General features: G+C 37.4%; 1 protein-coding gene across 1 annotated transcript in view; it reads right to left on the reverse strand.

Annotated features, from left to right (window-relative positions):
- Positions 1–5,311: 5,311 nt before the first annotated feature.
- The window catches only part of TMEFF2 (transmembrane protein with EGF like and two follistatin like domains 2), a 225,559-nt gene continuing 207,755 nt past the window's right edge, over positions 5,312–23,115 (reverse strand). Inside the window, exons 8-10 of the mRNA XM_078071130.1 lie at positions 11,046–11,169; positions 9,068–9,226; positions 5,312–5,674 (exon numbers count right to left, since the gene is read on the reverse strand). Of these exons, the coding sequence (XP_077927256.1) occupies positions 5,578–5,674; positions 9,068–9,226; positions 11,046–11,169 (380 nt within the window). The 3' untranslated portion in view covers positions 5,312–5,577. The remainder of the gene's footprint in view (positions 5,675–9,067; positions 9,227–11,045; positions 11,170–23,115) is intronic.

The raw sequence follows: 23,115 nt of genomic DNA on the forward strand, positions 1-23,115 counted from the left end.
GAAGGGTTAAACCTTCCACAAGAACCACACTGTACATGTGTATAGTTTGATAAATTATGCATACATGACTGTGAAACTTTGTAGCTCATCCTTTAGTAAGGATTGCATTTATTAAAAACTATTTTATTGCCTTATAAAAACCTTAACATATATTCACAGAAATTATCAGAAAGGATACGCAAACACCGTGATGTTTATCTCTCGGTGGATTATTTTGCGTTTCTGGCTTATCTGTGTTTTCTAATTTTAGTTAAATGTGATTTATGTAATACATGTATTTGTAATTTGGTGTACTGTGGTGACAGCTTGAGACAGTATTCTGTGCTTTGTTTTCATAGCTGGACTCCTAAAAAAGCCTGTGTTTTCAACCCTTTGCTCCATGGAGGAGAATTAAGCCAGGTTGCGGCAGGGAAGGGCGGTAACAGAGGATGCAGGCTTCGTGAAGTGAAGGAAAAAGGTGGTTAAGATACGGAGAAGGGGAGAAAGCCCGGCAAGTGGTGACCCTCACAGAGAGGAGGGGCATAGAGCCCTCTCAAAATGCCCCGCAGAATGGCTTCACTGTGTGGGTCTGGAGATCAGCTGCCCCCGGAGATCACTGTGGCCAAGCCTCCTGTGGATCAGGAAGAGTGGCAGGCTCATGATGGCAATGGAAGTCCTAGGAACAGAGGACCAGTTCTTGTTCCTGTCCTCTCTCCCGTGTAACACCTGATTTTGGACTTCTCATTAACTCTGAGTTAGCTTCTTGTGCTGAACTGAATTTGGTTTGGAAAATAAAGGAAGGCGTCATTTCCTTCACTCTTTATCTGATGCAAGAGAAATCATGAAAAATAATTAAAAAGGTAGAAGTAAATTAAAAACCTGATTTAAAATAACTCATTTAGTATTACTGGAGATAGATATCAATGAAGGTCACATTCTGAGTAGGTGGCATTATAAAGTAGATTTTCATCCAGAGTGAGGCTGGAAGGAGGCCTGACTATGACCAGCTGGGCTGCACATCGCCCATACCTTCCGGATGCTGACTGCAGAGGCCCATATTCATTTGTATGTTTATGCGTTAGTTATAAACCGATACCCTTACTTTATATAATCCTTCATCCTTCATATCATGTGAATGCTCATATAAAAATAGCAATTAATTAAATGGAAAGGTTTTTGTTATTGATAGCCAGATGATTAATTATACGAGACGTCTGCTCTGCTTGAGGAACAGTAACATTTAGTGCAGGTGCTGCGTGACGTAGGAGAAGGGAGGTAGCATCTGAAGATAAACATTAGCAGAGAGTCTAATATGACTCTGGGATAATCTCTGTCATATTTTGATAGTCTGCACTGACTTCTCCTCAAGGATTCATGAAAGTAAAGAATTCAGCCCTGCGAAGTCACTGCAATATTGACTTACTCATCCTGTGCTTGGAAACACACACAAGAGGTTTAACAGTACGTGTTTTATCAGGCTAGACCTCTTTTAAAATGAAAGAATGATCCCTTTTCTTGTTCAGACATGATGCCAGTGAACCCATTTGAAAAAAAAATTAGAGGAGCCGTATTGTTTCTTAACTCTATATTGCCTCATTTTTCCAGAACCAGCTTTCTTGTCTCCATAAGAGACAATCCTTTGAATAAGTGTGAAAGCTTGGTGCCTCCTAACTCTAGCCATATGATTCCCTTTACGTTTCACTCAGCTGGTGAAATACGGTTTCTTCTTCCTAATGCCTTGTACAACAAATATTTATTAAATCCCTGAAAAAAAATTCCAGATATCGAAAATTTACTCTGTGCATGTCATTGTTCTAAGTGTGACATGAATCATCTTGTTTACTTCTCACAGTAGTGATATTGAGTATGGGAAGACGTCTTTGTCTCCGTTTTGAATATGATGCCTACTGAAATTAGGCAGCTTGCCAGAGGTTGAGTAGTTAGTGAAGTGGAACTTAGACTGGGACCCATTTCTGTCTTGCTTCAGAGGCCAAGTTTTAAGTACTACATTCTCCTTGGAGGGATCCAATCCCCACTCCCCACCCAGCCATCCCGAATCACCTCGTTCTATCTTTAATTCTTTGAATAGAACTTGTAACTTTATAGCTTTGTTGTTGTTTTTCTCTATTGTTTAGTTAATCCTCTCCTCTCTTTCCTTTGCTAGAGTGTAAGCTTGAGAGCAGAGATCTGTTACCTACTTCAGCGCTATATAACAGCACCTAGAATAATGTCTGGCATGGTGTAGGCACCCAGTACATGAGAGTTGAACAAATGGAAACAATTGGCAAGGTGCTAATTTTCTGCTTTCTTGTTGCTCCCAGGCTAAGGAAAAGACAGCCTTGTGAAGTAGACAATTAAGGAACAACATGGAAAGTGCTGTAACAGAATTGGGAAGACTGCCAATGGGATCATGGAGGCTTCACTGATAAGCTGGTATTTGCTCTGGGTATTGTGGAGAAAAGAAAGGTATAAAGAGAGCAATGAGAAGTGGATAAAATCTCAGAAGCAAGAAGTCAGAATTTGTATAGAGAATGAGGAAGTCATCCTGTGTATCTCACTGTGAAGAGGCACATCTACCTGGCCTTGAGATTCCTCCTGCAGGGTCGCCAAGCACTCTGAACTGACCATTCACATTGCCTTTGTGACATTCTTTGTAATGGTTCATTTACCTCTCTGTCTCCTGCCAGGGATGTGAGATTTTTGATGCAAGGAACCAGGACAATCTGACAGTGAGCTCCTATCAGGCAGGGATTTTGTCTTATTTATCTTTGTATTCTCATAGCTTGGTATGGTGCTGCTAATTGGTGGCCCTCGGTACATGTATAATGCAAAATAAACGTATAATGAATGAATGGGTGAATGACATGGCTTAATAGCAGTTTATTTAAAAAGTTTTAAATTTAAGTTGAGAACAAACAGCAAAAATAGTTAATGTGGTTTTGGGTAGCAACAATGAAAGGGTAGTGTCTGGTTTCTGAATATATAGAATCTTGGAACTATGGAGATAGAAATGATAAGGAAAATAAGACTAGTGGACCGGTGATGTGAAATGACTTGCTCATGGTTCCATAACAAATTTGTGATGGGAGTAGGAACTTGAATTTAGAGATCGTGGCTTTCAGTTAAATTTGATTTTTTACCAGTTCAACTATATTCTCTTCTGGTGAGACCACAACTGTGCAATTCTGAGCTCTACACTTAAAGAAATGTGTAGACAAAGTAGAATTTGTCCAAGGAAGGCTGATGCAGATGCTAGCGGAGAGTGGAAACTGTATCACGTGAAGATCAGGTGAGAACATTAAGGATGTTTCACCCGGAGAAGAAAGTACTTGCAAAAGGGCTGCTGGGTGAGTGGAAAAATCATATGTGTTCTAATATTTTTAAATATATAAGTCATTATTCCTTTGCTCCAGAAAGGAAAAACAAGCGCCATGGGTAGAAATCACAGAGAAGTAAATTTCAACTCAATCTGAGACAAAGAATAATGTCTCAAGATTAGAAGTAACCAAGAATGAAATTCCAAATTATAAGAAATATGCAAGTAGAGGTTGGATGATTATCTGTCAGGACTAGATTGTTGAGTTTCTTTAGAGTAAAGATCCCGTTTTACTTGTATTTCCCTAAGACTTTGAATGGTGCTTGGCACATAGTATATGCTCACTTCTGACTCACTATGTATCTTTTAAAAGGACTTCCTTTATGGGGTAGGTGAGCATGGAGGTGAATAGGAATGCACTGTATTATTAACCCATGGACTTTTCCAACACTTAGGTTTATGATTCTTTGATAAAAAATCCTGCAAAATAGCATGCCAGTATTTAGCAAAGCAAGTCATTTCATACTCTTTACAGGCAAAGGTCGGTGGAATTGCTGTTTCTTTTAAACTCTACTAAGCTCTATAGTGTTGCGTTGTTGCTCTTCCTTTAGGTGGAAGGGTTTGCCGTTGACTACGGTCTGACAAAGGAGATCACTGCTAGTGTATCTCTGCACTTGTTAATCAAACTAAAGCTCCATGTGCAAGTTCAAATGGAGTGTGTTTTGTACAAGTAGCATAAGACCGGTTTATGGAACCACTTGCGTGATGATTATTCTCATAGATTCACACTTTTCAGAGTGCCTACTAACCTAGAAAACCAAGTGTTTCAGCATCCTAAATCTTATTTCGATTGTCACCATTTTTGAATGTTTTTATAAATATCATAAATATCACTTCAGGAAATCTATTTTCACCGAATATTTTATATCCAGAATGTGTTGATTTGATATTTGTCTTTTTTTTTTTTTTTTTTTTAACACAGGAGTGTCGTTCCTTTTAGTCCATGTGGAGGTCATTTAAAGGAGGCAAAGAAAGCTCTAGATTTACTATATTAGCCACTAAAAGCTGGGGAGAACTAAGCGAGAATAAGGCAATTATTTGATTTGTTATTTACCTCGTATTCTTTGAGAATTTTCATATTTTATTTCTTTCCAAAGTGATCATACCTATTTATATGCTCAAGAATTCCTATCAACTTCCCACTAAATTCTTTTAGGTGCTATGGGATTAGTTTGCTTTCTTATCTCAGCATTTAAATATGCTTACAGTGTATTTCTCTGTTTTTTTATGAACTATCATCATCACCACAGTCCCACTTCAAATAGTGGGTCAGCATTTGCCATAAAGCTATTCAGAAGGAATTTGGTGGCGATTCCAACTTCTTTTTAAAGAACTCTATGCCATAAATGTAGCAAGGTGCTTCTGAGAATCTATGATTCTGGTGTTTCACTTTTAATGATGTTAATAAATTTTTCTGCAAGTTCTTAATTCCACTCACCTAAATGGAACAGGTTTTGTGCTCTGCGTATTCCTGATATGTAACTTGTTCCCGACCCTTCAGGTAAATGCACTTAACAGCGAGATTCTCAGATGCTTTCCAAATAAAAACCAATATCTTCTTTCCCTCTCTTTTATGAGTTATAGAACACTTTCCCTCCCCTTCTTCTTTGATTTAATTTATATGCCAGGGATTTTTCAGCTCTGGGGATGAAAATGGAAGACCAGGGAAGAAAGTTGATGAAATAGAGATGATTCAAAGATCTGAAATATTTTATCCTCACTCGATATAAAGTAAATTATTTTTTCTCTTTTCCAATAACCATCATTTCCCTTGATCTTGGAATCACTCAAAACCTAGCCACCGAGTCCTGTATAAACTAATGCTCTGTCTCAAGATGTGGGGAAAGATGAACTACCGGTACCTGCACAGATTGTACCAGCTTGATTATATTTACAGTTATGAGATACCGCAAATTTAAGAATGCCAATTTTTTCTCATCACTGAGTATTTATTATATATAACAAATACATGGGAAAGAAAAAACTATATTGTGTGATATAAATAGTTTATTTACATTACAGAAAAAACATCAAGACAATGTATACTATTTCAAATATATCCATACATAATCAAATATAGCTGTAGTACATGTTTTCATTGGTGTAGATTACCACAAATGCAAGGCAACATGTGTAGATCTCTTGTCTTATTCTTTTGTCTATAATACTGTATTGTGTAGTCCCAGCTCTCAGAAGTCCGGCCACTGTGCAGCATGCTCCCTTTAGATTAACCTCGTGGATGCTCTTGTTGTGTTGTCTGAACTGTAGTGCCCTGTATTTTGCTTCTGTCTGTGAATTCTGTTGCTTCTGGGGCATTTCCTAGAAGGTTGGAAAGTTTACAAATCTTAGTCCAGTGCTGTTACCTGAAGTTTGGTCCTACAATTACAGAGTGAAGTTGTCGATTAAGCCAATTGTTAAAATATTTCAGACAAAAGAATTTATTATTAGTAGAAGCTGGGATTATTTTGGAAGATTTTTTTTTTTTTTTGCTTCTCCTTGCCGTTGTCTTTAAGCGTCTGTTGGGGAGCGCTGAAGAGCAGAGGCAGAAGGTGAAGAGGAATACATTTACCTGGTCCTCAACCGCTTACTCAGGAAGGCACAAGAATGACTCAGCACAAGGCAGTCAAGCAAGTTGTGAGCTCATCTAATCTCACTTTAAATGTCTTCAACAATTTTATATTTTAAATGTCCTCAGGATGAATGTTATATTGACATTTCACTGCTACAAGTTTAAATCCTATCCAACCAGAGAATGAGCCAACTCTTAATATCTGATATGTAATGAAAAGGGATATTGTTTTGGTTCAGCCTGATATTATTTTTATAAATTAGTACCATAAGCTGGAGACATAAATTGGTGCCAACTATTTTGCTTCTATAAAAGCTAAATTGAGTCAAATTATCTGAAAAGCTCTGGTCTGGTGTCTTTTCTCTTAAAATAAACAAATGCTTTGATGATGCAAATAAGAACAATATAAAGTTCATATAAAATCTTATTACAATAAGATGGCTTTCAGAGATTATATATTCATATATATGTTCATATATGAATAAATATATATATGTAATATATATGTATATTTTTTTTTACAGAGGTGTGGTAGATCAGTCAAAATGAACATGGAGCCGAAAGTCACATTCCCAGCAAGTGGGAGCTGGAGACAAAAAGATTGAAAATCCATCTTCTCAACAGGGCAACTCTTTTCATTCCAGAGCATGTCTCTAGATGTCTATATTTTTATGACACATGCTGTATTTAGAAGGAGGGCTGATGTTTGACTAAAATAATAAAAACAAGGGGAAGCAATTAGAAAAAAAGAAATTGGGAGGAGGGGAAGAGAGAGAAAAGAAGAGAGACCAGGGGATGGAGAAATTAAAAGAAAATTAAAGAGAATGAAAGGACCTCTGCTTGGTGCAATTTGTCAATCTTTTAGCAACGGGATATGTTGGAATAGGTCTGGACAGACAAGTGTGGTCAAGGTGGTCAGAAAAGGGGAGGGTTAGGGGAGGGGCAGATGACCTAGGTGGAAAATCTGGTTTTTGAGTAGAACATTCTCAAGTGAGTAGAATGAATCCACACTGGGAAGAGTGTGGCTTTTTGACTAGTGTGACTCCTGGAAAGACTTTGGAAGACTTGGACATCCTAAGACAGCTTTATAAAATGCATTACAAAAATGCTAATTTAGCTCATGTACTCTTCCTCAAAAGTAAATAGAGACTAGATTTTGTTTTGTTTTAACATGGAAAATGAAAATGGCCATATGCCTTGAAAAAATGTCTTCCTTCTAATTTGGAGCTCATTTTAGGTTGTCTTGAGCATCGGAACACACGACATTATGACTAGCCGAGGGGCAGTATGAGCAGGGTTTAAGTGCACAGGATCTGACACTAGGCAGCCTGGACCCCACAGCTGCTCTTATTGCTCAGCTGTGTACACTTAGCAATTTGCTAACTTCTCATACCTCAGGATTCCTATTTTGAAAATGGGGATCACTGTTCCTTCTTCATATGTTATTAAATGTATATGTGTGTGTACACACATGTATGATATACACACACATATAACATATACACAATGCTTGGTGAAATAAGAACCCTACATATTCCAGCTATTCTTATAACGTATGGGAACAGAACTGTGATTAATAACAAACTTGAGAACATCTGCTAAAGTATTGAAAGTTTTGCATTTTTGTCAGTACATGAAGTACAAAGTACAAATCCAATTGTAATGAGATTAGATCTATTAAATGGGAATCTGGTTTTTCACGTGCTGACATGGCGTACATATCGGAAGACGCAAGACCCTTAGAGTAATATGGCACCACTTCTTGTGTTTTAGATTCTTTTCTATCTTTCCTTTATACTCAGTATTTTTGGTTTCTTGAGTTATCTTTATGTTCCCCAGAATCTATTTTAGTATAATCCATTGACTCACTTGGCATCTAAACGTGAGAGTCTAGTTGATGAGCTCAGCTTGGCTTTGAGCAGCACAAAGCTCCAGTCGATGATCTTCCCTTAAGCTTTTAGGCCCGGCAAGGATTTATGAACCATATTTTGTCTTTTTCAAGAGCAAATGCCACACTTGTCCTCAAAGAAGATAGTGCAGCACAGCTACGGAGACGTATTATGGCCTTTATTCTCTAAGGATATGGTACTTTCTTTTATTTTCTTGTCTTTAGAAAAATAATTTTGGGGGAAACATTCTGATTTACTGTAGAGCTGTACAAATGAACGAAAGTTTAAATGTCTTGTGAATTTGGCAAAAAACTTAAAAAAACTTTCTTGGAACTTTTTTCTGAAGGAGCGTGAAATCAAGTCAGAAAGAAGCGTCTTCAATAGTATTTCCGGTTAGACAGGGCATAAATAATACGGATTTGGTTGCCATGAATTTACACACTGATGAAGTTAAGCAAGTAAATACCTGGCCTTACCCCTTTACTCCAAGCACAGTGTCAGACATCACTAATTAACCATGATTTTCTCTCCTATTGAAACTGGATGAGGTCTCTGGATCCCTTTTAATCTTAGTCTCCAGAAACAATTACCATTTGATTGTTCTGGGGGTTTGGTATAAACGCTTGTTGTCATATTTGCTGCATGTTTCCATATATCAAAGGTTTTCATGTACTGCAACATAATCTTTTTATTGTAGCTATTTTCTTTGAATTTTGTGATTAAAAGCTATTTTAACTTAACATAAAAATGTACCTGTTGTTTACATCAAATATGTTAAAAATGATTATATCAGCGTTATAATTGGAAATAAGTACCATAAATGAAAGCTATCCTTGAACACTATTCTAGGCCTTGTATACAATCTCTTCTCACCTCTTTTGGCATACTGATCTGGGTAAATAAGACAACACTGTCATCTAAATAGTCTGTTAGTAGTTTGAACGAGAACTGACTTTCCATAGCTAAAAGAGAAAAGCATATTTAAACAAAGATTGGCATCACATAGTAGAGAAAAACAGATCTTTGCCTCAAAAATAAATAATCCTCATCAAAAGGCAAAAATAAGGAAAATACTTGGTAGCACTCCAGCATGAAAATCGATGCTATTCACATGCTGTTATGATGAGGAAACAGGACTCCTGAGAACGGAGGGCTGCCGAGTCCACAAAGGGACTCCTACGTAGAGTAACCTAAGTAAGGCAAGGAGGAACACCAGATGCCCTTATCTGGGTGGCCATTGAGCACATTACTGACCTTGTGATGCAGAGAACCACCACACAGATGACAGCAATTTGAATGGTCCCAATCACAGCTGCGATTAAGACATACTGAAAGCGTACAGGGCCGGGAACAACGTACAGCACACTGTAGTCCTTTTTTTCACAGTGTTGTCCAGTATAACCAGCGTCACACCTGGAAGGAAGGATAGTGTCCAGTTACCTGTAGCTGCTGGGCTCACCTTTATAGTCGGCCCATACACAGTTACCTTCATTGTGAAAGCGGGGCTGTTTATTTCCCTCTTTAAAGAAATGCTGCTTTGTAGATATGGCTTTCGACTATATCCTTTCAATGAGATTTCTTTGTGTTTTTGGTTTCAAAGGTATGAGGTTTTCTTTTATACTTATAATAAGATTTTGAGGACAGGAGGGTTGGTACGTAGTTTGTGATGATGATATAGAGAAGCAGTGGCTGTCCAGAAATACTATTCTTTCCATATTTTTTTTTCAGATGAGTTTCACATTTTATTTAACTTGTCCTTTAATCAACCTAAGTCGACATGATTACTTGAGAAAAGGTTTGTTTCTGAGGATATGGGTGTAAATTGGGGCTATTTATTTATTTACTTTTGGATAAAGCATTCCCTGGCTACTGTGAGAATAAGTGTTGAAGAATGTTTAGACCAAGGATACAATAAGTGATTTCTTTAATTTGTCGATCCTAAAGTTGTCTACTTATGTTAGAGAGCTAAATTTCAGTAGAAAAAAAGAAACAATTATGGTGTAAGCAACAGAGTTCTGCAAAATAAACCCATGCGCTATTCATCTGAGAATGAACGCTGCTTCTCACTCACTCAAGCCTCATCAGAAAGCATCAGGAGACCATCTGCGTGTTAAAATTAGCATTTGACAATGAAATGAAGAAACTGTTCACATAACAATACCAACAAGGGTCAACTTGTCATTGACTTTGTGCAATTATTTTAGTGCTTCACTTGGAATTTCTCCATTCTGGGGTCTTTCCTCTTTGCCTTGAAGGGTTTAATAATGGGGACCCTCCTAAGGATGACAGGGCAGCAGGACCAGCCTCCCAGTTATGTTGACTGTACCTGGCTTCACTGGAAGGTGCTAGTGTATTCAGTTAAGGAAGATATAAAAGGAAGACAGTTCTTGAGCGTAGAGAGAGAGAGAGAGAAAAAGAGTGAGGAGGAGGAGGAGGAGAAGAGAGAGAAACTCCTTTCGCTGTGTAACAATACATAACCTATTTCATCATATGCCACTTGTAGATTCCTTTAATAAAAATACATTTGTTTTTCTACCTTGGGTTTACCATATTTTTACCATCTCAGTAATTATGTTCTATTCATGAATATTCAGCAGATATTTATATTTATTAACTAAGTCCAGACAAGCAATTTCTTTGTGTCTCAACTGAGTTAGAATCTGTGGAGGTACAGCTAATAATCACACTGTACAAGGCTTGTGGGTAGCCGACCCACAGAAATGAGTAGGTGCCTAGCAAAACCAAGATTGATAAAATTGATTGGACACCTGAAGGACTTTGGAAAAGATGACCTCCCCAAAGCAACGACGTTATCTTATGTACCCTAAGTCCTCATCCATTCATTTCAGAAATATTTATTGACCTCCTGTTATGTGCCAAGAGCTATTCTATGTCCATGGGAAAGAGCAATGAATAAAACAGAGGAAGCTGAGTCTTTAAGAAGCTTGTAATGCCCAGAGTACAATTTGAAATTCTACCAGAAGAGTATACATAATGATATGTTACATAGTACTCAGGTATGTAAGGCACACACATTTCATGGTTTTCTAGTGGGTGTCTCTGTGTGTGTGTGTGTGTGTGTGTGTGTGTGTGTGTGTAGGAGAGTCAGTGAAAAGTTTTGCTGCTGAGCACCCAGTCAGGCAGAATGCCATGCAATTCTTTGCAAACATCCAGAATTTAGTTCTCTGTGTTGACTTTATACATTTTAAAAATTAAAGAGTGAAAACATTACCTGCAAGATGGCTCCTGCATATTGATAGAATGTTCACACTTTCCATGCATGCAGAAACCATTGTAATGTTCTGGGCAAGGTATGTGGTGTTCTCTTGCACTTTCTTCTAACTTGTTAGCATTCTCTGTGAATACAGATAAAAACAGACACCCCTTGTAAATAGTTTCTCAGCCCAGTAAGATCAACCAGTACATTAAGAAGCAAAGCTATGGTAGGCAAAGATATTTAAAAGGGCAAGAACTAAAAGGCCATGCTTCAGAAGAAAGAAGAAGAATTGAAAGACAGACATCTTCACAAGTGTGTTTAGAGATGAAACTGCAAAATTACCCAGTGCTTTTCATGCTTTTATGCAATTTCTTCCATCTTTAATAGGCAGTGATGTTTCTCTAAGTAGTCAGACAGCTTTAATTTTCCTTGTGTAGAGACCGTACATTGATCATAAAATAATTCAAGAAGAACTATCTTATTTTTTGAATTTCAAAGCCCAGCATAATGTCCCTAAGAGTGAATGGCTGCAATACCTTGGTACTTTCTCAGTGTGGTAGCTTAAAAGTTAAAATATAGCTGTGTTCAGTTGTTAAACAGATGTTTTCCAAAACTAAATGCAAATTGCAACAAACATATTCTTTCAGGCTTTTTTCATTTACTGTGAAGGGGAATTCTACTAGCACCCGTACATTTTCTTATTGCCAAAATAAAGCTATTGAAAGAGCAAACGTTATTTCAGAATCATTCATGGAGATACTAACACAGTACATATTGAATGCTCTAAGTGTATTCCAATGCATAATAGCTGGCCTATGTTAACAATGTGATGTGAAAGCTAAACTTACAATAAAGAAAAAATTTGTGTTCTAAAGTAAACCCTTTCCTCTGTCATTAACAAGTTTTGTTTTCTTATGTTTCTACAAAGATATTAAAATATGTTTTCTGACCTTTAGCCCAAATACATTTGCTTCATATTTGTAATGCTATCTCTAAATAGTCTTTGATTACGGTCATCTTATAATATCAAGTTTGCTTTTTTTGAGTCTTTTCCATAATCCGTGACCTGACTTGACAAACTTTAAAATTCTTGCCTAAACACATGAAAAATATAATTGTCTTGACTTCAATCTGAGATACTCTTCAATCCACAGCAAGAGAAGTAATGGGAGCAGCGGTAATAGAAGATTAAAAATGAACTACTATTTTTATGAAATAAATTATTTCCTATTATTTCACATACAGGCATAGCTTTTATTACAGTGCGTCCTTATAGTTTGGTACTGGCAGTCATGGATGATGCATATATTCATCAGGAGAAAAAATACCTTTAATATGGGTGAATCAGACAAATGCATTATTTATGTTTAAGCAGAGCTGTAAAATATCTATAATTTTAAGATCTAGTTAGTCATCTGCAGAACTTTTAAGTTTGAAGTATATTGTTAAATATGTTAAGTGTTTTCCTGTGTTGGAATATTTATGCACATTTGTATGATGGGTAATATTTCAAATCACAGCTCAAATTAATCAAGGATTTATCATAAGTATGTTAGAGAGACTGGAGATGGCATTTAAATCATTCATTTGTCCTATATTTGTGTCTCTTTACCTATTTAGGTGATATTTTGTTTGTATTATATTCCTACTTTGATGACTATCGTTAAAATGAATGAACCACTTCCATGGAAAAGACTAAAAATATACAAAATTTTCTCTTTTGGTTTCCCCCTTTCTTCCAAGGTACTTTAGAATTTTATGTCACGGTGTTTTTAGTAACAAATTACAGCTGTAATGAGCAAACACACAAAAACTGAAATAAATAATGTTGGGTGAATTTTTCAATATGGGAATATGTGACCAAAACAGAAGCAGGGCGATGATGCTATTTTGCTGCAGCTTGAGATGGCTTGTGGTCATTCCTGAATCTGTGGTGAAGACTAGGCTCATTTGTTGCCTCTGCCAGGAGGCTAGAAGCTAGAGTGGTCAAACCATGCACCTGCTGTTTAAAGGCGACTTTCACAGTGGGGTTTGCCAGCCCACTGCTGATGTAACGGACCAGCACTGATTCTCACTCTTATTCCTGGATCTTCTCCCCATAACAAACAATTCAACACTTCTAGTTAGTGTTTGTTAGTAACCCTTCAGTGCTTCCCCACACCTGCATGCAGGAGAATTTTCTGTAACTTCCCTCTCCTTCAGTTATGCATTGTGATTTCAGGCATGGTATTTTTCAAGCACATCTTATTAGGACTATTTTTCTTTTTGTCAGTTGCAAAAGAAGATCAAGAATTTTCTTAACTCAAAATCCATTTTTAGGCTATTTTATTTTTAACTCCATCCCTCGCCCCATACTGTTTTTGTTTTTGGATTTGTACCATATTCATAATTATGAACCGAAGTCCAAGGGCAAAGTAAGAGCTTGTTTGAGTGAAGCTGCGGCCTTAGTGTAGTAGGAACCAGATATTTCCACAAAGTTCATTATCCAGACAGGATGATCACGTGGGAGGAGAAGAGTTTCCAGCATAAAATCTGCTAATTAGTTTACACCATTCCTTATGAGCTTGGAGTGCTCTGTTATGCTGCTCGTAGGATACTGTCAGATAAGAAAGTTAGAGAGATTGAAAATAAATGAGTAGAAGAAATGATCCCTGAGCAAGAAAATGAGGAATCATCAATATATGTCAACAAATTTATAGTCAATCCAATCAAGTAAACCAGTTGATTGAAAACCTGAATATATAACCACTTCTAGTAATGCAATAGACATATTTTAGAAACGAGATTTGAGTATATTAAGAAGAATAGAGACACAGAAAATCTAATATTCCAACCAAGTTTGTGTATGGACGACGGTATTTGTGACCCTGATGTTTATGCCTAGGTATTCAAGCAACCCTGAAGCACTTACAAGATTTAAAATCATCTAAAAATGATACTTCGGAAGTCCATATGTTTCCTACAGTGGCTGATGATTTAGACATCCATTTCTCTGTCCTCCATTGAAAGAGGTTTAATGTAAGGGTTGTGCTCTTTCTGCTAAAAGAGATAGTGACAATGGTAGAAACTCTCCATGTTTTTGTGTAAAGTCTTCAACTAGTTTCCTACTAAATGTTCACAAATGATTTATGCTGAAAGGGATCCTGACCCTTTCAAGAAACCATTTCTGGTATAATCTGAGTTAATTGCAGCAGAGCTAACAAGGTTGCATGCCCATTGCTAGTCAATGCTCTAGTCAAGAGCTATAGAAGTGGGTCGCTCTAAAGCACAGCTATATGTATTGTTTCTATCCTGGCGCATTCAGGGAAAGAGATGGGGGAGGGAGGCAAGAGACAGAGGGAATGAGGACTGGCAAGGTTTTAACTTATCATAACTCAAGTAAGGGAAGTGGGTAGAAAAGGGGCAGAGCCGGGCATGGTGGTTCAGAGACTTAAATCAATATAGCCCAGAGTGTGTGTATGTGTGTGTTTAGCATTATCCCTGCCTTTTTCTTTCCCAAAAGCTGGAAATAAGATGTTGTTCAGATAATTAATCTACCAAGCAACACATTATGGATTGAAGCAGAAATATGACAGTGTAAAACTTGCCTAAAACTATCCATGTATCCAAAGAAAAAAATGTTTCCTGGGGCAAGGGTTAGAGCTTGGCAAAAGAAGCTTCTGAAAGTCATGTTCTCTATTCAAGTGCTCTCCAGGGTGGTGTTGCCCTGAGAAGCCAACCCGAACTTGCGAACCTAGAGTCCCAGGTGCAGAAATGGATGCACAAAACTATTAGTGTCTGATGCTGCTAACTATTCACTCAGTCAACCCATTTCCCTTGTTCTGATGCTCTGTTGTTTGAGCAGTCTTAAAATAATTTGATTTCTTTGTAGCCTACAGTACCACCTGGATTTCTTATCCATTTGACAGTTATATATTTCATATGCGTTGAATTGATTAGTTCTGACTTTCCGTGTATTTTTTTTTGGCATAAGTCAGCTTTCTCCAGCCCACCCAGTTCTGGCATTTTGTAAGATCAAACTTCTGCACTTACAAGCTAGAGGACCGGCCGGGCCCGGCCCATGGTGCACTGTAGTCTGGGAGGCCTTGTGGGGGCTGGTCAGATGATATTTCTCTGGAGATAGCACTACTTTGCTTTAATCAGGCCTTTCTTTGGAATATCTACAGATCCCTGTGCCACTGATTTGCTTCTGTGTAAGAATTTCAGAGTTAAGTTGGAAAGATCCTGAACTAGAGGTAACATGGAGGATTCAGTAGATGTTTTAGAGGCCAGATTTCTACTGCACATTTTTAAGCAACTAGAGCTGTTCAGTAAGTGAGTGAGTAGTATACTGAAGTAGTGAGTTTCTGGTGGTAAAAAGAAGCCTTCTTACTACTGCTGAGATTCTGTAGAGTGTTACTGTGTAGGAGATTTGATTATTTCAGATCTCTAGGTTCTTTGAACTCTAAAAGCAATATTTATTTCTACTGCTAATGTTTACTTAAAATAAGTTACCAATAAATATATACTGATATTTATTGTACAGTATTATTCTTGATAGCTGGGAAAAAGAATTAAACAAGTAGGAACATTATTTAGGTATACTAAATAAAGGAAATCACTTTGGCTTAATTATGGGGCCATTTTACTTTATCAAAGGGCATACGATATCTTAAACATTTACAATGTCTATAGTTTGGACATTCTAGCATAAAGTGACTCTTTCATGCATTATCTTCCTTTGTGGGAACAATATGTTTGTGGATTAAATTCAATTTCTTTTTTTATTTTATTTTATTTTTTGTTTTGGGAACACATATATTTAGTAAAATTGCAAAGAAAAACAAGGAAATAGTAAACACAAAATTTACAGTAATGCTTAATTTTGAAGGCAAAAGAGAGGCAACGGGAGAGACTCGAATTTTTTTTTTTTGGATTGAATACTTCTTTTTTTAAAATTTTATTTTATTATGTTATGTTAGTCACCATACAATACATCATTAGTTTTTGATGTAGTGATCCATGATTCATTGTTTTCGTATAACACCCAGTGCTCCATGCAGTACGTGCCTCCCTTAATATCCCTTCACCAGGTTAACCCATCTCCCCTGCCCCCCTCCCCTCTAAAACCCTCAGTTTGTTTCTCAGAGTCCATAGCTTCATGGTTCATCTCTCCCTCCAATTTCCCCCACTTCATTTTTCCCTTCCTTCTCTTAATGTCCTCCATGCTATTCCTTATGATCCACAAATAAGTAAAACCATATGATAATTGACTTTCCCTGTTTGACTTATTTCACTTAGCATAATCTCCTCCAGTCCCATCCATGTTGATGTAAAAGTTGGGTATTCATCCTTTCTGATGGCTGAGTAATATTCCATTGTATATATGGACCACATCTTCTTTATCCATTCATCTGTTGAAGGGCATCTCGGCTCTTTCCACAGTTTGGCTATTGCGGACATTGCTGCTATGAACATTAGGGTGCATATGGCTCTTCTTTTCACTACATCTGTGTCTTTGGGGTAAATACCCAGGAGTGCAATTGCTGGGTCATAGGGTAGCACTATTTTTAATTTTTTGAGGAACCTCCACACTGTTTTCCAAAGTGGCTGTACCAACTTGCATTCGCACCAAGAGTGTAAGAGGGTTCCCCTTTCTCCAAAACCTCTCCAACATTTGTTGTTTCTTGCCTTGTCAATTCTTGCCATTCTAACTGGTGTAAAGTGGTATCTCAATGTGGTTTTGATTTGAATTATCCTGATGGCTTATGATGATGAACATTTTTTCATGTGTCTGTTAGCCATTTGTATGTCTTCTTTGAAGAAGTGTCTGTTCATGTCTTCTGCCCACTTTTTGACTTGATTATTTGTTTTTTGGGTGTTGAGTTTGAGAAGTTCTTTATAGATCTTGGATACCAGCCCTTTATCTGTAGTGTCATTTGCAAATATCTTCTCCCATTCTGTGGGTTGCCTCTTTGTTTTGTTGACTGTTTCCTTTGCTGTGCAGAAGCTTTTTATCTTGATGAAGTCCCAAAAGTTCATTTTTGCTTTTGTTTCACTAGCTTTTGGAGATGTATCTTGAAAGAAGTTGCTGTGGCCGATGTCCACGAGGTTACTGCCTATGTTCTCCTCTAGGATTTTGATGGATTCCTGTCTCACATTGAGGTCTTTCATCCATTTTGAGTTTATCTTTGTGTATGGTGTTAGAGAACGGTCGAGTTTCATTCTTCTGCATGTGGCTGTCCAATTTTCCCAGCACCATTTATTGAAAAGACTGTCTTTTTTCCATTGCATATTTTTTCCTGCTTTATCGAAGATTATTTGACTATAGAGTTGAGGGTCCATATCTGCGCTCTCTATTCTGTTCCATTGGTCTATATGTCTGTTTTTGTGCCAGTACCATGCTGTCTTGGTGATCACTGCCTTGTTATATAGCTTGAAATTGGGCAATGTGATGCCCCCAGTTTTGTTTTTCTTTTAAATTCAATTTCTAACATCATGCTTTAACATCGCAAATTATCTTTGACAAGCACAGGCACACGAGTAGTGCCGTCTCATTTGTTATGTTTTTAACAAGCTTTTCCTGTGGGCAGACAAAGTGGGCCACACTTTTCCGGAAAACTAAAATTTTCCATTTTGAATATATTTGTATAATATTTCTATTTTTTTTTTTTTACATTTAATAATGGCACAAGGAAACCCCTTGTATTCATGCACTTGCACACCTGTTGGGATTACTCGATTTTACCTGTCTCCTACTTACTGCCATAGCGCCAAAGCCATTTGAAAATAAGAAAAAAAATTGTCTTTCTTTCTATTATATTTATATTGTGCCTGGGACAGAATCAAATTATGAATTTGGAAGTGAAGTCATGATTATTCCCATTGTGTTGATTAGAGCTGGTTTCAGAGAAGATATATAATTCTTAGGACTTCCTCTCCTTATCAGGTATAGATGTATGAGGTGGCAGTAAAGCCTCATATCTAGCTTGAGTTGCAATAGTCCTTTAAAGACCAGAAAAGCGTTCCTATTGAACAGGTTCTGAATGTAATGCAATAGGAGTTCTTGCAACTTAACAAATTCCATAATAGCTTTACCTGCTGTCATAGTTTCTTCAAGGCACAGATGAGTAGATGAGAAGGGTCTCTCCTTTTTTAAGCCTCTAAGACAGAGACTCAAATGAGAATGCCAGCTACAGGTGACTGGCGAGTGCAAGGGACACGAAAGCATTTCAGGATACAATCAATTCTCAAGTTTTGTAAAGAGCAGAGACTCAGTCACAATGTTCTTAGTTATTTAATCTCTGTTAAAGATTTGGAAAAATAACTTCAAAACAGAAACCAAGTCCTTTGCTACAAATGTAATATTTCTTCTACCAGTTGAACCTATTTTTTTCAGAAGAGTCACTGAAACTATTTGGATCCAAAATTTTCCCAGTTAGGCAGTGATCTGGGTTGGGAGTAGGACGGGCAGAGATTGGGAGAAATTCTTTTGTACCCCACCATCGATCAGGCACTAATATAAGATGTGAAATATGATTATCCATATTACCACTTGTGTGTATAAATTTCCTATTGGACATACAAATTAAAATAAAGCAGAGGAAAACTAATTTTCATGTTACTACATTCTCAGGCAAGGCCTTAATGACTTATTCAAAAATTGCTTGAATTTAAATTGGAAAAAGTACTAGCATCTGAAATAGAATAGTAATTTGGAGGCTGGAGTGATTGAAATGCAACAATATTGCACGATTATTTGCATGGGGTTTTATTATCTCAGTTTCTACTGGTAATATATTTACATAGATAAAAGCTGAGAAATCTGTACAATCTTGGGAAAGAAACTTGTATGTAAGCATTTTAACTTATGACATCCAAATACAGTTATTATAATTCCAGGACTTGGCATCACAAGGCTAAATCACAGATTTAGCTATAAATTCTGGACCTCCAAAAAAATATATATCATATATGTATATTATATATATATATATATATATATATATAATATAAAATAAATATATACTTACCTGTTTATTATTAAAAGAAAAATAAGCAGATTTTTAGCCATTTGCTCTATCCTCTGCCCTGAAATGCCCTGCCTGGCTTCGGATGGCAGAGTCCTCAAAAGTGTGAAGGGAGCAGGCTACTGGGAGAAACTGGACTCGGCCTCTAATGGTCCTTTTCAAACTTCACCATTCAGTCAAGAGCCTATTAACTCTCAGCAAGTGGGTAACTCCTATAGGTTTAGAGGATTTAGCTTGAAGACCTTTTAAAAATATAGTATTTTATGGAACTTTAGATGTCTTTGACAACACTTCATAAATATCAGGCCTTGAGAAGAGGTAGGGATCATTAACCTCTCAGGAGTCCAGAGCTGGAGTTGCCTTAAGCTTATCTGGGGCAATTTGCTAGAGCTTTCCCCACTGAGCTTTTGCTGCAGCAACCCTTCTTACTTCCAAGCTGTTCTTCGACGACAAAGTTTACTACAAACTTTAGAGAAAGAAAAAAAAAATACAGGAAGCCATTTTATGTCAAGAATACACCCCTTCCCTTCTTTCTTTAGTCTTAAACTAAATCTATACATTTCTGGCCAAGTTTATTTGCTCAGTGGCTGACTGGGCATCCTTTCTTAATGAGCCTGTTCAGTGACAATGCTGAAAATGACAGAGCAAGTGACAGAGGGTTCAGGTCCTGTTCACTTCTGCCTTCTGGGCTATGTGAGTGAGCCATTTTTCCCTTCATGGGCTGCATTTGCAGAAATGGTTAAATCGCTCAGATAAACCTTCCTAGGTGACACATTTGTTTTCCTCTGTGACTCTGAAGTTATTAACCAACAGAAAGTGAGGAGGATTTAGGCTGGAGCATTCACTGAAGTGCAGCAGAAATAAAGGTTTTAATAATGTCAATAAGACAAAAAATGGCTTTTGGTAATTTGTTAAATGAACATTTCTTGAGTACCTGCTATGTGTCTGGTGCTGTGCTATGCACTGTAGGTAACATACTATATCTACTGGTTGTCTCCCCATGATTTTGTTTGTTGTCTTCTAAACATAGCCAAGAAAACAGATTTGCAAGACAAGATGATGATAAATATTATCTACATTTACTGGAGAATCTACAACATGCCCAACATTGTTAATACTTAACATGATAAAAATGTATTCCTTATTACAGCTCTTTTTTTTTTTTTTAAAGATTTTATTTATTTATTTGAGAGAGAGAATGAGAAAGAGAGAGCACGAGAGGGGGTAGGGTCAGAGGGAGAAGCAGACTCCCCGCTGAGCAGGGAGCCTGATGCGGGACTCGATCCCGGGACTCCAGGATCATGACCTGAGCCGAAGGCAGTCGCTTAACCAACTGAGCCACCCAGGCGCCCTTATTACAGCTCTTTAAGGTAGATTGATAAAAATCCCATTTTGTGTAAATGAGGAAACGTAAGCTCAAATAGGTTGAATTGCTTATCTTAGAAATTTACACTATCAGTAAGCAGAACCGGGGTCAAAGCCAGCTCTTGCCAGTGTAACATGCAGACCATGTAGTTAAGAACTCATTAAAAAGAAGACAGTATCTGGCCTCCATATCTTATTTATTGTTTGCCCTTTATGATTTCTGATTCTTTATCCCACATGGATCCTACTGCTGCTCTGAAAACCAGTTCTTTTATTTTCTTTTCTCTTCCTCCTATCCTGGGAGAGATATTTTGTCAGAGGGTAAACCATCATGAATCCCAACTTCTCCATCCTCCTCAAGGGCTCTCTCCATCAGTGATCTCCTTCCTCTCCTGTATCTTCAATTCTCCTTCACTCTTTGCTCCTTGCCACTAGCATTTAAACATTTTCGAATGTCTTCCTTCTTAAAATAAGAATTTACAAACTTCTCATAATGCACGTGCCTTTGTAGGCCTCTTGTCTCCCTTCTCTTCTTCTTAAGAAGCTAAACTTCATAAAAGTATTGTCTCCACTCCTGTTTCTTTACTTCCTGCACTAACTTCCATTCACTATTTACCCATGGCTCTCTGGTCACGCCTTCAGAAAAACTGCTGTGACCTCGGTTAACCCACAGCATCTTTAGTGATAAAACTAGTAGTCTCCTCTCTGATTTCCAATGTCCCGATCTCTCAGTAATTTGATACAGCTGACCACTTCCACCTTTTTGAAGGTTTCTCTTCCCTAGACTTCCATACTAGGTTTTTGGTTTTTGTTGGTTATTTTTGGGGGGTTTTTATTTCCTAGACTATTTTGTAGGCTTCTCTTTTCCAACGGATTCTTCAAGTATTGATGCTTTCTTAAAGTTCTTCTCTTTTTACACTTTAATCATTCTCCCTGCAGGAGCCCATACTAACTCACCTAAATGCCTCTGATTTCCAAATTCTGATTAGTCAGCCTAGATCACCTTTTCTGAGTCTTAAAAGGCTAACCTGTATTGTGAGATGACAAGAAAGGACACACATTATGGGGTGTTCCTAAATTTATTTGTTTAGCGAACCTCTCTTACAGGAACATTTTGTGGGACTGTTCCATCAGACTCCATTCTGGGAAATGCTGCATTGGACCATGGCATCTTTAGATTTTTCACATAATGACACACATAGAAAATTATAACATTTGGTTTTAGGTAAAAGAAGGAGACCACCATCCTGGGGGCTCTAGCCACCCAAGCTTCCTGAAAGCTGAGGTGGATTGATGAATTAACATACCAGTTACTCATTCAGGGCACATGAGAAAGCTTTGCATTAGACTATACGTTCCCTTAGGGCAAAGACTATGTACTGTTTACTGTACCATCTCCAGGGTATAGAACAAGGACTAGCACAAAATGGGTGTTTAATAAGTAGTATGAATAAATGAATAAATATTATAGGCATAGGCAATATATGTGGAAGCCACAGGTACCTTGGTATGGCAGCTTTCAAAAGATTAGTTGTTTGCCTCAAACAGCCAGCTGCATTTTGGTAACGTGTCCTTAAAGTCACAGACAATCCCTACTTTAAATGACAAGGTAAAGGATGCCTGGGTGGCTCGGTTAAGTGTCTGACTCTTGATCTCAGCTCAGGTCTTGATCTCCAGTGGTGAGTTTAAGCCCTGCGTTGGGCTCTATGCTGGGCATAGAGCCTACTAAAAAAAATGGGGGCACTTGGGTGGTTCAGTCGGTTGAGCATCCGACTCTTAATTTCTGCTCAGGTCATGATCTCAGGGTCTTGGGATCAAACCCTGCATCTGGCTCCGTCCTCGGCAGAGAGTCTGCTTGAGGTTCTCTCTCCCTCACCCTTTCCCTCTGCCCCTGCCCCCTCTCAAATAAATAAGTAAATCTTTAAAAAAAAAAATGACAGGTAAGGTGCAATATGGTGGAGAACTCTAGTGTACTCACTAGAATGTATATATTCAGTATGACAGGAATAGATGCACAAGTAAAAGCCATATTTGCTGTGCATCTTCAGTCTTCTTCAGTGAAAGATAAAAGGCTGGAGAGCAAGAATGTGTTGCTAACCATAAAAGACAAGAAAGATACCTATAAATGACTCGAATGTGCAAATATAGGCAATTGATGGGTTGATGAGTTTGCACATTTCTCCTGTATGATGTCATGGCCCAAAAAGGGCAATCAGAGAATTTATAGTGTAGATTTGGATTCATTTGCAAAGTTGGAGTACTGCCATATGTTAGTACTTGACCAAATTAATGTAAGTGATTCTCATTGAAAGGGTTAGAAGGTACACCATCTTTTCTAATATGCAGTGATGAGACAAAATAATTTTAAGAAACAAATGTAGTTGATTGTGCTATGAGTATTTCTGAAAGTTGGTTTAACATTTCAAATTAGCATTCTAAATAAAACTGATAATAAAAAAGTCATGGAGTCAATTCTAAGCAGAATTTTATAGTTTTTCTAAGAAGTAATTTCTGAACATAGCATAGCCTCTGAACAGTTTAATGGCATTGAAAAGTTATTCTGTTTTGATGGTATTTCTCAATTATATCTTAGTATATGTCTACAAATCAAGTATCTTTGTGTTTAAGCAGAATAAGACAGCTAATAAAGGTGGTATTGTTTCCTAAAATAAAACTTTTAATGATGTGATAATCCATCATAGATTTCTGTG

This window comes from Halichoerus grypus, chromosome 4 (assembly GCF_964656455.1).
Source record: "Halichoerus grypus chromosome 4, mHalGry1.hap1.1, whole genome shotgun sequence".
Lineage (NCBI taxonomy): Eukaryota > Metazoa > Chordata > Mammalia > Carnivora > Phocidae > Halichoerus > Halichoerus grypus.